Genomic DNA, 14,489 nt, shown 5'->3' with positions numbered 1-14,489 from the left:
AGAAGCCAGAAGCAAAAGATCCCCTTCCAAAGCAGGTGTTAGTTTTACTGTGATTTGCCCACTCTGGGTTGAAAGGAGCTGAAATAGCCTCCCCCGTTACCTCTTGAAGGGTGAGGAGAGAGCCATTTACACAGACAGGCTCTGTTTGAGCACCGAGGGCAACATGCCTGTGCTCCTGTGGTTACTTTGTAGACAGACCATCTCATAGCTGAGGCCCTGGAAGTTTATTCTGTGTGCTTAAAATCATTCCAATAGGCTCCATACATGGATCAAATTGCTCGGGTAATTCCTAGATGCTCATTTCTTGATTCTAGCTGTGCGGAGACAGTTGAATAGCACCTGGTTTCTGTGGATTTTGCCTGTTTGTATATTTAGTGCATTCAAGCAATGTCACTTCACTAGGCAGCATTCTTAGATGATCTGCTTGTGTCCAGCGCTGTGACTAGGATGCAGTTGCTGAAGTCCAGGGCCTCAAGCCTGAGGAGGGTGAGGGGGCTTAGATGGGTGACTTACTACACGGTGGTCGGTGGCAAGGCAGAGTAAAAAGGCTATAGTGAAACAGAGTCGGGAAAGATCAGTTCTGAAAAGGCAGTTTAGGAACCTTCTTTGAGAAGGAGGAATTAAGCCAAATTGGTGGCTAGGAAGGAGGAGAATTCAAATAGACTTGACTGTTTGAAGCAAGAAACCAGGACTAGACGTGGCAGTTAGTTCCTGAGTAAACTAAAGGAGGAAACGCCTGGAGGCAAGTGAGAGGCCAACAGCTTTGAATGCCAAGCTGAGGGACCAGGGCATTGGGCCTTTATTCTGGGAAAGTAGGGAGACAGCTTGTGGCAACTCCCTAATGTAAGGGTAGGTGGGAGATTAAGGAGCCTTTCACTTCTGGGCAATACAGGAGGCAGATATGCCTCAAAGGAAACCTAAACTGCCAAGTTCCTTGAAGGCGGGTCAGGGTCTTAGTCATTTTTGCCTCTTTGGTATCCAGCACAATATTTGGTGATTAAAAAAGAGAGGTGAGAGTGCGGGGGAGGGAGAGGAAGGGAAGGAGGGTGGGAGCCAGAGGAGAGAAGGGAAGAAGGAAGGGCATTGGCTGAACTGACCCAAATTCACACTATGAATAGCGGGGCCTTTAAAAGCTGCCCTCCCGCGGAGGCTGAGCCCAGGCCACCAGCGAGGGTGCTCGCGGCCCGCCCAGCCTTGGCCAAGTCACTCCCGAAACAGAGGTGATGCCTCCCGCCTCAGTTTTCTTTAAGAATGCCAGGTGACAGTGGACGTCCAGGGCTAGTGCGGTGCGTGGCACGCCGCGGTCGCTGGCGTAAGTGTCGGGGAGACCGGTGCCCTGCGGGGTGGGGCCTCGCCAACCCAAGGAAGGCACCTGGGGACGGGCGCGTTCCAGCGTCCGCTGCTCGGCGTCGCACAGAGCAGGGCAGCCCCGCGCCCTGCCCGCGGCTCCTCGGGGTCCCCGGGGGGGCTCTCCCGGCGCCGTCGCTCCGGGCTGCTGCGGGCCAGCTTCCTCCGGCCGCGCTCCACCGCGCCCGCCGCTCGCTCACGCGCCTCGTCGCCCCCCGCAGCCCCGCAGCCTGGGCTCTGCCGCCGGACGCAGCCGCGAGGAGGTTGCCCCGGCAACCGGAGGAGCGCCCCCTGCCGCCCGTCTCCGGAGGCCCGAGAGGAGGAAGGGGCGGCGGAGCGGAGGCGCTGAGGAGCCCCTGCCAAGATTTTCTCGGATTTATTCCTAGGTATTTCACATGTTTGATGCTATTTGTAAATGCTATTTCTTAATTCAATTTCCAAGTGTTCATTGGTGGTAGCGTATATAAATCCAGTTGATTTTGTACGTTGATCTTGTATCCTGCTAAACCTTGATACTGGACTTTCTACCTTCCAGACTGAGAAAATAAATTTCTATTGTGTGGTAATATGTTACCATCCAGCTAGTGGGAATTTGTAACAGCATCCCTAGGACTACGGATTAATGAAATATCTGATTTTAACTATGGATTTGTCTCTTCTTGCAATTACATCACTTTCTGTTTGGGGTATTTTACAGCTCTGTTCTTAGATGCATAAACATTTAGGACTGTTATGTCCTCATGATGAATCAACCCCTTTATCTTTTTATAAAAGGACCTTTATTTCTGATAATATTATTTCTCTTACACCTTTTCCTATATTTTTATTTTTAACTTATTTATGTCTTTATGTTTAAAGCACATTTCCTGTGGCAGCATATACTTGGGTCTCATATGTCTTTTTCCATGACAATCTCTGATTTGATTTAATTCTTTTTGTCTGTTTTGAGGCTGCACTTGTATGTCTTTTGAAAAGTCAGGAGGCATCGCACAGAGCAGTTTTATGTGCTACTGACAGACTTTTATTAAAAATTAGAGGCTCAGCCTCTTACAGCACTAAACTATGTTTTCTACCTTTATCTTGCATCTACCTACCACTTCAGCATTTTATTAAAAAGAAAAATAATAATAATAATAGAAGGAGAAATGTGGGATCAACATATAAATCAAGTACAAAAATCAAACGAATATTCATATTTGACTTGATTGTTTATAGGTCATAATGCAGGATCAAAACCGAAAGTTTCTGTGATGACTGCCCTTGTACTGTTCACCATGTAAGAATTTATTCACTATGTAAGAATTCGTTCACCATGTAAGAACTTGTTCGTTATGCTTCAGAAGATTGGAGACTGACGAGAATTAGGCTTGGGATGGATTAATGATTGTACATTGAGCGTTGACCCCCCTATACTGAATTTTGTTGTTAACAACCATTTGATCAATAAATATGAGAGATGCCCTCTCAAAAAAAAAAAAAAAAATTAGAGGCTCAGAATACCATGGTGAGGATAGCTGTGTGTGGACTCCCTCTAGTGGCCACACTGAATAATGTTACGAAACTCCAACAGTTCTTCCAGTGCTCAACTTATCCGTGCAAGCTATGCGTACTGGCAACTGTGTCAATTCCTTATTAATTTGACTTTAGTATTTTCTGAAGCAGTGAATAAACTGGCAGATACTCTGTCTAAAGAGGCCAAAGGTGGAAACTTGGCATTCTCTGGACCTGGCAAAATAGTTGCCGCCTAAAATAATAACAATTATGGTGTTATTAGCAACTTTATGAGTAATTCAGAATTATATATAAAATGATTGATATAGAATAGTCATGGTAAATAAGTAATGTAAACGACGGCTTTTGAACTTGCATAGGAGGACAACTAGAAAGCATAAAATAAAATGGCAGAAATAAAAAATTCAAATATGTGTAGTAATTCCTTTGCAACTTTCTTTACATCTATAATTATTTCAAAATAAAAATTCTAAAGTACCAGTGGTCACAATAAATTTAGGGAGATGGATCCACTCTCCAACCAGAAGATAAGCGTGTCAACTTAGAATTGTTTTTTTTAAAGGAGAAAGAAAATACAGGCATTTACAGGGAACACCACTCAAACATACCGAATGGTTGAAAGTAAAGGAATAGAAAAAAAATCACCTAGGCAAATACAAACCAATGGAAAGCAGGTATTGCTCTGTTCATTTAGGGGGAAAAGACTTTAAAGAAAAGGCATTTCTAGAGACAAGGAGGACCACAAATTAATAACAAAAAGTAAAGTTCACCAGGAAAGCATAACAATTCAGATCTTGTATGCCTTTAGAAACAAAGTCCTAAAACATGTAAAGGAAGATTTGATAGAACTACAAGGGGAAATTATTAAACCAACCATTTAAGTGGCTACAGTTTTATATGACAGACACATATTATAGATAATCATATTTCTACTAGTAAAATTACTCCTACTTTTATGGGAAACTCCATATATTGCCATTTCATAGTGCACCACAAAAATTATGGTGGGTTACAGGTGCTCCATTATTGGAAAAATCTGGTAACTATTGCACTAGAAATTAAAGCACATTGTTTATTCACTCAGCAAACATTCATTGAACAACTTTTATGTCTAAAGGATCATGGCACTTATGTGTTAAAAAGCTCAGTTGTTGTATTTAGTTGGGCCATTTAATAAAACTGCATAAGCTGGGGTTTCATAGAGATTTTCGGGGAAAATTGTCCTCAAGTCCCTGGTCCCTCTCTTCCCCTCTCTCTCCTTTTCTCTGCCTCTCTTCCCCTTTTATTTCTGTGTTTCTTTCTTAAAGAAATGCGCTTTATGGAACAAAGAACAGTAAAGAGTTTCCAAAATTATGATGTCTTTTGTATTTTGTCTTTTAAAACTAAGAAAATACTAATACAAGTAAGACTAGTGATGCACAAACTCAGCTGTGCACAGCAAATTAGTTACTAGTAAGAGATTCTATTCTAACAAGTGTGGAAACAATTTAGGCCCCCTTTTTTGTCCCTTGCTTTCCAGTGGATTACATCTAAATTCTGGATTTTTGTAGTTCTAAGGATGCGGAGGGAGGGCATGTGGTCTGGATCTTCATTCAGGTCCTTATTCCTTTCTGGTCTTCAGTCACACTCCATCAAGGTCACTCCTGACATTTGCCTCATTTCCAACCATGAGGAAAGTCTAGCTGGCTTTTCCACTTCGCTGTCCTTGCATACAAAATGTTATTCTGCTGCTCCTACACCATGGAGTAGGGGGTGGGGCAGGAGAGCCTGAATGGGTCTCTCCAGAGCCCTCAACACAGCAGGCACACCTACAGGCACCTGACATTTGTTCCCTGCTCCCTTACTATGCTTGCATGAAGTTGCTAAGGCCATCTCTAACGCCTGTACTAAAACGGCCATTTCTCCCCTGGCTTTATGCTGCCTCCCTGGGTGGGGTGAGAGGGAGAGTGCAGGGCCCTTATTTCTCAAGGACTCACACTAACATCTCACCCCTTGCCTTCTCTCTAACACCCTTCCTTTCTGCCCAGGTTTGGGAAAATTTGGTGTCATCTTTGGAACAGTGGGGTGGGTAAGGAGCTTTGCTTTCCCTCAGGTATTCTAACAAAACTGTCTTGTTTCATGAGCATTCATGAAATGTTAAAAGTACAAGTTTCGACTTAGGTAAAAACTGCAGGCCATTAACCTGGCAGTCCAGAGCCCTGCTCGGATTCTTGTACCAGTGCACTGGAAGACCCTTAGGCAGCAGGAGTAAATCTGTTCCTGCCACATGAGCTTACCCAAGGAAGCCATCCCACCTGCATTTTCGTATTACAAGTACCCTGCAGAGGGTTCAGTGTCCAGACTAAGCATTCAATAGTGCTTTTCGAAAGATGAAAAAAAAATGAATAAGAAATTGAAAGAATGAATGAATGAATTGGGTGTGAATGGTTCAGATAATTTGTTTTGATGTGGAAGAGTAGGAGGAAAGTGGAGATTGGAGAGGTGATCACTAAAGGTTAAGAAGGTTCAAGAATGAACAAATGGGTTGAAAACAAAGACACATTTTGCAGTTTCATAATTTTGCTTGCATTAGCTAACTAGGTGCTAGTAGTGCAGCTTTTTGAAGGAATACTCATAATTTCAGAAGGTATGTGTGGAGTATATGTGTGTACTTTGAGAAGGACTTTCCTATAAAAGTTCTTGATTATAAAGAATTTGTCAACTGAGGTATTGTTCTAATTAAGCTACCTTCAGCAGGAATTGTGGAGAAATATCACATTTATTTAATTTTGCCTTTTTGAAGCAATGTATCCCCATGAATGAGTCTATTAAATACCTTCGATTGAAATTCAGCAATTCATATATGGTCTTATATGATCAAAAAATAAATTTTCAGAACTCACTGCTCTTTGCTTAATGCTGAAATGTACCATGTGAACACACAGTAATAGTGTGTTTTAACTGCCAACAGCTTTAGATATTCACTTACACATATGCATTACATCATCACCACCACCAGCAAATCCTTAAATGATTTCCTTTATTTCTTGTGCCTTTTACTCTTAGCAGCTCTGTTCTCTATTCCCAAGTTGGTAAAAGATATAAGGTTCTTTAAAAGCTTCCACTAAAAATGCGAACACTAGCTTAATGCCCTACTCGCATTTCTACACAGCCCTGTCCCTTCAAACTTCCTGGTTACCATGCCACATATGAAGGCAAGATTCTCTCTTGTCTCCTAGATACCTTGTCCACTGTCATACTGGCAGAAAGCCACTGAGTACTGGGACTGGCAGGAAGACACATGTTCTGCTCAGTGCCACTCTCTCCCCTGCCTGTGTAAGTGATACCTGGATCTTGTGATCAGAGGCAACTCATGCCCCTTAGGACATCTGAGGCCTCTCTTTTCTGAGAAAGTCCATGGAGGCAGAGGACAGTCTATAGATTTCCACGGAAAACCTGTTGTCAAGGATTCCAGCTACAGCTCCAAAACATGACAGGATAATTGGACAGACGCCAAGGAGAAATATGTCTCTTACTGAGAAAAAAATAAACAATTCTGAGTGCAAAAAAGATATTAATTCCTGAATTAGTATGTTAATAATTTAACTTAAATGTATTAATAATCTTCTGATGACATGTAAATCATTGAACAACTTGACAATAAAAATAAATCTTGGCATATAAGCAAACAAACTATTTTCTAAGTGGTTGTAGAATCACATATAAATAATTTTTTTTAAAGATCGATGATCAAATAAGTCACAGTATGGTGATTTCATAAGTTAAAACTATTATAAGAATATAGGTCAAACTAGAATTAGTAATATAAGACAAATAATAGATCAGAAGAAACTACCCACTTAAGAATTAGTGTTGAGATAACCGAGAATGGTATGGAGAAAAATAAAACGGGATCATACCTCCAATATGAAATGTAGTATAAGATTTTTAAAAATAACTATTATAAGAAGTAGAAAAAATAAACTACCTATTAGGGCAAATAGACTAATGTATCTACAAAAGAGATACATATATATTGGAACATGAAGTATATCATATTATTGATGTGTGCTCATTTAAATATGTAACTGTTAAAACAGTATAATAAAATAAATATAAAAAACACCCAACAAAATGAAAAATACTCAACATGTTTATTGCCCCAAATATACAATGAATTTTTGTAGATATAGATACTCTGCTTTCATGCCATAAATGATCACGGAAGACTAAAAACTTTTACAAAAGGAAAACTGACAAATTAAATTGAAACACACAGAAAATGTGCATTTTCATAGCAATTAAAGAGATGCAAATTAGAACTCAAACTAAAAAAAAATGGCACAAAAAACTAAAAGATGCTTTTCTTAAAAGAAAGTTGGAGGATCCCTGGGAAACAAGATTGGGAAAACTACATTGTTGGTGGGCTCCTATTTCTGAAGAGTGATTTCTCAATATGTAGCAAGAGCTGAAAAATCTTTTAAAACGTCTATCTACTTGTTCCATTTCGGGAATATATAAGGAGGAAAAATACTTAGAGGAAAATGAAATTTATGCAAAGTATTTATATCACAACATTATTTTTCATAATAAAAATAAGAACCATCTCTACAGCACAACAAAAAGGAAAATGGTTTAGACAAGTGCTCTGTATTAACAGGATGGACTGCTGTACACTATTATAATTAAGAACGACCAATAGTGGATTATGTTGATTCATGGAAATCTGTATGGGAAGCTGTAATAAAGCTGAGCAAGTGATAAACATGTCCACTGCTAAACTGTAAGTTGCTTGGGGACTGAGCCATTATCTTACATGGAATCCACATGGTCAAATTCATTCCTGGTACATAATAAATGCTCAAGTTTTTGTTGAAAGAGTACATAAATGGCTTTTCCGTTTGTCCTGTTATTGCCCTTCTGCCTGCTCTGACCTTAGTAAATATGCCCTTTGCCAGCTTCCATGCTACTCACCTGGATTTCTGAACTCTAGCCTGCCCCAAGCTCAGACAAACGCATACGCTTTGTGGGCCTGGCATGGACCTCTGCTCTCCTGAAGTCTCCAGACCCAGGGCGACACACAGCGGTAGCTCAGTAACGCCTAACGTGATGCCGGCATTCGTGGGCAAGCTTGTGAAAAAAGTGAACACACTTTCTCAAATGTACAAAAGACCATTAACAAACATGGGAAGACGACTGAGTCACAAGAAGAGTTTAGAGTTTAAAAACTAATTGTGATTATTCTAGGGGAAGGAACAGCTGTATTTGAAAAATCTGTATTATATGAACTATCAAAAAAAAAGTTAAAAATATCAAAACTCATAGTAATAAACGTATCCAACCCCCCGCCACCCCCTAAGAAACTAATTGCCCTCTATTTCCTTAGAATAGATAGCATATGTCTCCCCAACCGCAGCTGCCTATTGAAAAGAAGCAAACATAGCCAAGGATTCAACCTTTGCTTAACATCCTGGTCACCAGCAAGTCCAATGCGAAGGCTAACAGCAGTGACCATCAAGAAGCTGCCAGCTGCTTGGGAACATTCTGCTCAGCTAAACCCTTAAGGGATTTACAAAATAAGTGTCCTGTCCTTAGAGTGATTAGGTTGTGTATCAGGGGTGATAAGGGGGCCTAACAAAAGCAAAACACACACACACACACGCACACATCCCTACCTTGCTAAAACAAGTATTCACCTAGCGGCTCCCTGCACTTGGTCTTTCCTGGTGGCGCTGCCAGGCACATAAAAAAAACTGGAAGCCGAATGAATAATTGAATGAGTGAATGGAGAGGAGAAGGGATGCAGCAGGTTGCCATATTATATGCGGCAATCACAGCATCAAGTGACGTAGTATTTATTTTTCAGGATCTTATCTATTTGCGAGCGCACACAACTTCAAGAGGCCCACATCCAGGCAGTGAGTTACAAGGAAGAAGTAAAAAATAGCTGAAATCCTTTGGCCAGGAACGGGTCCCGTGCAGGTCTGAGGTTAAAGAAAGCCCTGCTTGAGGCATCCGTCCCGTGTCTGTCCCCAGGTCGGCCACAGCCTAAGCCTTCGTGTGCTATAAATACAGCGGCCCACATGCTGCAGAGACATGGTGTTCCCTCTGCTCGCTGGGACAGATAACATGAATTTGCCCTTTAAACGTCCCAAGCTGAAGGCACAGCCCCCGGCCCACCCCTGCAGCCCAGAAGCGCCTTCGCCCCAGTTGCCCTCTGCAGAACAGGGGGACGGCGAGGGGGTGTCCGAGCACCTGCCCAGCCAATGCGCAATGTGCGCACGGCCCCGGGGTCCCTCCTCCTCTCGCGAGAGACCGGGCGGGGGATATAAGGAGGGCTGCGGAGGGAGGCTACCGGCCCCTTCGCGTCGCGCAGGGTTGGAGACTCGGTGGGGGTGCCTGGCCGCGCATAGGCGAGCGAGAGCGCGGCTCCCGGAGGCTGTGTGCGCCCGGCTGTCACCATGAGTGATCACGCCTTGAGCTTCCTGAAGGACTTCCTGGCTGGCGGCATCGCCGCTGCTGTCTCCAAGACCGCGGTCGCCCCCATCGAGAGGGTCAAACTGCTGCTGCAGGTGGGGCGGGCGCGGCGCGGGAGCAGGCGCGGCGCGGGTGCGGGGCGCGGGGCGAGCGGGCCGGCGGGAATCTGCGCTAGGCCACAGGCCCGGGGCCCGGCCTGCGCCGGGGGAAGGTGCCCTCTGCGCAGAAACAGGTCCAGCGTCAGTAGCAGATTCCTGGTGTCGGGTGGCGCCCCACGTTCGGGTGTCTATATATGGAAACCCACTGGAGTAGGTTCCAGCCAGCCAGATCCTGCTCCTGGGGCAGCACCGGCACTCGACTTAGGTCGGCATCGCCTTTTGATTCCCAATGCCCCTTGCACCCACCTTTCACAATAGGAATCTCAAAATTATTCTCAAGAGCTCGCTTACTGCATCTCATGCACTATGCTATAGGCTGACATGTATTTCATTCATATTTATATAACCTCTGTAAGAGCTATTTTACAGATAAAGAAAATGGTTTTGAGAGATGAAACAATTTTCGGAATAAACCCAGCCTACTCATCCTGTCCTGCCAATTTTTTCCCTTCCCAACCTGGTCTCTAAATAAGTTTATCATCATTACCATCTCATCTATTCGTTTTTCTCCACTTGAAAGTCTAGGGCCCCTCCATAAGAAACCGGGCCACCTCAGTTTGAGAGTCAAAATTATTAATGACCGAAACACCCAAACAAATTGCTGGCAATAGTACAAACCCCTCAATAATTGATGACTTGGATAGCCTGCTTGAAAAGTCTCAGGCTCTGATGCCCAGTGGTTTTATTCTCCTTTTACTACTCAGAGACTGATCTCCAGGGAGACTTGAGTGAGAGGAAGAATCCTCATCTCCTGCCCATCCTCTGTTAAATTGGAGCACATGCCCTTTGGGGCGGGGATCTTTAATCATTTGTATCTTCAGTACGCTCCTAGTATAATTTTGGCATCTAGGGAAAATACAATAAATTAATGACTCTTTACAATTAAATCTTTTCAGTTTTTTGTGAGGCAGAATCTTTACTCTCAAATGCCCCGATAATCGAGCAGAATTGGACTTGGGGGCTTGCTTTCCATGTAGCTGTTTAGATTTACTCAGTATCTGTGATATTTCCCCATCTATGTTTTTAGAAAAGGAAATGAAGTTAGTGCATGTTTTTTTTGCCCTGCCCCCTTCTCCCTCTGCTCTGCCTGTCCTCCCCTAACCCCTGCCCCCGCCGCCCACAGGTCCAGCATGCCAGCAAACAGATCAGTGCTGAGAAGCAGTACAAAGGGATCATTGATTGTGTGGTGAGAATCCCCAAGGAGCAGGGCTTCCTCTCCTTCTGGAGGGGTAACCTGGCCAACGTGATCCGTTACTTCCCCACCCAAGCTCTCAACTTCGCCTTCAAGGACAAGTACAAGCAGATCTTCCTGGGGGGCGTGGACCGGCATAAGCAGTTCTGGCGCTATTTTGCTGGTAACCTGGCTTCCGGTGGAGCAGCTGGGGCCACCTCCCTCTGCTTTGTCTACCCGCTGGACTTTGCTAGAACCAGGTTGGCTGCTGATGTGGGCAAGGGTGCCGCCCAGCGTGAGTTCAAGGGTCTGGGTGACTGTCTCACCAAGATCTTCAAGTCTGATGGCCTGAAGGGCCTCTACCAGGGATTCAGCGTCTCTGTCCAGGGCATCATTATCTACAGAGCTGCCTACTTCGGAGTCTACGATACTGCCAAGGGTGAGGGAAGGAACTTGGGTGTGGGGTGGGGAGGGGGAATGCAAAGAGGGTCCTGAGAGGCCTGCAACTCACAAAGGGTGCTTATTTATTAATCCCTCTAGTTCCTGGGCTAAACTGAGGCTACTGAATGAGGTGGTGGTGTGGTGTGGATAAAGAGCTGAAGGATTCTTTTTGTCCTCTACTGAAATAAACTCTGGCCTTGTGATACTCAGAGAGCAAGAAGGGGAGTCTGCTTCCTCTTACCACAGCTCAGTCAGTTTCCACTTGGAGCTACTTCAGCATGCCCTGTACACTGGGCAGAACTCTGGCTTCCCTGGATCCAGAGAGGGCAGACCCCAACTTTTGTTGGCTGCCTGGTTATTTGTGAGTCACCCCACAAGGGGCAGGTTCTTCCAGCAGGGTAGCGCATGGAGTTGGAGGTATGGTAGCCTCTTCTCCATCCCTTCTGGCCGCTGCTGAAAGGAATCCCTTCACAGCCATGTGGCTTCTTGGCTCTGCTCACAGGGATGCTACCTGACCCCAAGAATGTGCACATTATCGTGAGCTGGATGATTGCCCAGAGCGTGACGGCGGTCGCAGGGCTGGTGTCCTACCCCTTCGACACTGTCCGCCGTAGGATGATGATGCAGTCTGGCCGGAAAGGGGGTAAGCCTGACACCTGCTGACCTGTGTCTGCTTTCTCTGTCCAAGGGGAACACTGTTCAGTGCCCTTTTCAGTCTTCACTAGTCTAAGTTACTGGTTAAAATAAGAACTTAGGAAAGATATGGTTAGCCTCCTGCCCCCCAACTGACAACATTCTCAATTGTTCCTTTAGAGAAAAGAATTTTTTTTTATCAGAGAGATAAGAACATAAAAAGAGATGTTTAGAGGTGACTTAACTAGGTATCTAGCATTACAGAGGCCTTAATACCTTGCCCTGACCTGGGTACAGAAACAAGGGAAAATAATTGAAGTAATCAGTTGATTTAAAAATAATTCTTGTTTCTCTTATGCAGTTATTACAAGTGTTAGTGGGAGAGGGTGACGTAGTTGGGTGAGAGATGGCCTGAAGCCATCTGCTGCGATAGAAAAAGCCATGGCTTCCTATGTTAAAACATATGAAATTGCCATTTTTAAAGTCAAAAAGTCAAATGTTTTTTCATATGGTTCAACCTAATAGTTGTACCTCTTTAACTGTGTATTCTGAGACCAAGCCTGTTTTTTCACCCATAAAAAAGGGGGACCACCCAGTTAAATACATAGGCTCCATCCTGCCCCGTGCCTGTGTTAGTCCGCTGGTCTGTGGGCTAGCTGGCCAGCGCTCCACTTGCTTTAGAGCTGGACACGTGGAAACAACAGGAGACCCTGCCTAGCATTTATGTGGGAAAGCGGGGAGGCCAGCCAGATGGTGCATAGAACAGCAGCTTTAAGCTCAGGTGAATTTATAACACTGTTAATAATTAATAACTGTGTTCAGATGTCTTCCCAAGGAAAGTCTCTTTCCTCCGGAATTATGCAGCCCTTAATAACATTTGTTTCCACAGCGGATATTATGTACACTGGGACAGTGGACTGCTGGAGGAAGATTGCCAAAGATGAAGGATCCAAGGCTTTCTTCAAAGGTGCCTGGTCCAATGTATTGAGAGGCATGGGAGGTGCTTTTGTATTGGTATTGTATGATGAGATAAAAAAATTCGTCTAATATAATTAAAACTTGAGGTCATTGGTTCCAGATCCATTGTGTGGTTTAATAGACTTTTCCTAGGGAAAGTAAAAAAGATCTGGGATAAAACCAGACTGAAAGGAATACCTCAGAAAAAAAAAAGCTTCACTGAGTGTTCATTAAACCACAGATGTATTTTGTATTTATTTTACATTTAAATTCCCTTATCAAGTATGAAGTAACTTATACTTGTACAATTAACTGAAGAACTGATAATGAAAAAATAACTGAATGTGAAACATCAATAAAGACCACTTAATGCACATTGTTTCACTGAATTCTTATTAACTGCTAAATGGATTAAAAAGACCATAAACGGCCCATTTATGCATAACTCAGTGGCTGAGCTTCTAAATGTCAAGACATACTACATATCAGCTGTGTACCTACAATGCTTACAGTTCTGTTTTTCAAACTTTGGAAGATTATGCACTCTTTACCTCATCTCATACCATGTTGCTGTAGACTTGAATGTGGTAATGCAGATCCTGGCTTCATAATCTCACCTTATCTTACGCACTTCTATGCAGTCTTCAGGAATGGTGAGGTTCTGCTAAAAGCATTAAATCACAGTTTTTAAAGTTTTGTGTGATTAGGAAGTATTCTATTTTAGTGCCTGTGGAAAACTGTGATACTTAGAATTTTATGACAAGTGGACAATATTGGCTGAAAGTCAGTTAGCAAGCTAGTATTTAATGCCTGTTAGGCTCTGTGGAAGATACAAAAAGACAGGAACTAGGGTTCTGGGGTTCTGAAGGGAACTGGGCTTAGGAGAGAGGAGTGAAATGGCCACTGTGAATCTTAGTTGAATAGGACTAGAAGTGGGGAGATGAAATGGGGAGAGTGGTAGGTGAACCTTGAAAGAAAATAATTAGATACAAATAAATGGCTATACAAAGCTGCCACTGTGTTAGATATATGGCTATGGAAAGTATCTGCCAGCACATATTTTCTGTAACAATTTATCTAAACCTAGAAGAAATGTCAGTTTTGGATTTGATCAATTTATGAGCAAGAGAAAAAGAATTACAGGTGGAAACTAAGCATTTTTGGTGCAAAAGACTAAACAGTTCTAGATCCTAAGCTTGTTGAGAGTGGTACAGAGGAAACAAGTCCCCCCAGGATACTAGGCAAAACTTGAAGGTCAGGTACCGGTCTTCCATGTTTCTCCTGACAGGTGGTTTGAGGCATGCAGGGCCCCTGTACCTCTGTTCTTTACCCTCCTTCCTAAGCTCTTTCATCCACTCCTGCCTCTTCAATAAAAAATTGTTTGCCTTGTTTTACCATAATAAGGTCTATGTTTCACATCTCCAAGGTTACACCTATCTTAAGCTGTAGGTATCTCTGCAGGTGGAAAAGCTAAAGAGCTAAAAAGAAAAGTCTCAATCCCATCTCAAGGCCAGGTCACAAATGTGTAGTTGTAGGGGCATTCTGGATACATTGTCCTCATGTTACTTTACATCCTAAGGATGATATGGTCTGAATTCTGTTGCTGATGGAGAGAAAAGCAGAGCAGGGCAGGTTAGTAGGACCGATGCTTTTGTAAGCAGCATATCTAAAAGCAAAGCCAGATCTTTCGGTATTTTCAAACCTGAGAGTTAGGTAAGGGGGCGGCCAAGAAAAGAGTTGGGAACTGAGAACAATGAATGAAGAGTGGATCTTCCCAGCCCAGCCAAGGACCAAAATTGTTTCCTAGTCTACCA

General features: G+C 43.4%; 1 protein-coding gene across 1 annotated transcript; it reads left to right on the top strand.

The window, feature by feature from the left end:
• Positions 1–9,171: 9,171 nt before the first annotated feature.
• On the top strand, positions 9,172–13,049 carry SLC25A4 (solute carrier family 25 member 4). The gene is made up of 4 exons (XM_017681119.3): positions 9,172–9,410; positions 10,597–11,083; positions 11,588–11,728; positions 12,608–13,049. Exons 1-4 carry the CDS (start codon positions 9,300–9,302, stop codon positions 12,763–12,765), a joined length of 897 nt encoding a protein of 298 aa, XP_017536608.1. The 5' UTR covers positions 9,172–9,299; the 3' UTR covers positions 12,766–13,049.
• Positions 13,050–14,489: the final 1,440 nt, after the last annotated feature.

Source organism: Manis javanica, chromosome 12, assembly GCF_040802235.1.
Source record: "Manis javanica isolate MJ-LG chromosome 12, MJ_LKY, whole genome shotgun sequence".
Lineage (NCBI taxonomy): Eukaryota > Metazoa > Chordata > Mammalia > Pholidota > Manidae > Manis > Manis javanica.
Note: the sequence above shows the minus strand (reverse complement) of the source record. Positions and strands in the feature narration are given on the sequence as shown.

What these genes read in the sequence shown, in the direction of transcription:
- SLC25A4 (XM_017681119.3), top strand. Translation starts at nt 9,300, where the DNA reads ATGAGTGATCACGCCTTGAGCTTCCTGAAGGACTTCCTGGCTGGCGGC. An exon ending in GGGTCAAACTGCTGCTGCAG is followed by an intron (nt 9,411 to 10,596) that starts GTGGGGCGGGCG and finishes CGCCGCCCACAG; the next exon opens with GTCCAGCATGCCAGCAAACA. An exon ending in AGTCTACGATACTGCCAAGG is followed by an intron (nt 11,084 to 11,587) that starts GTGAGGGAAGGA and finishes CTCTGCTCACAG; the next exon opens with GGATGCTACCTGACCCCAAG.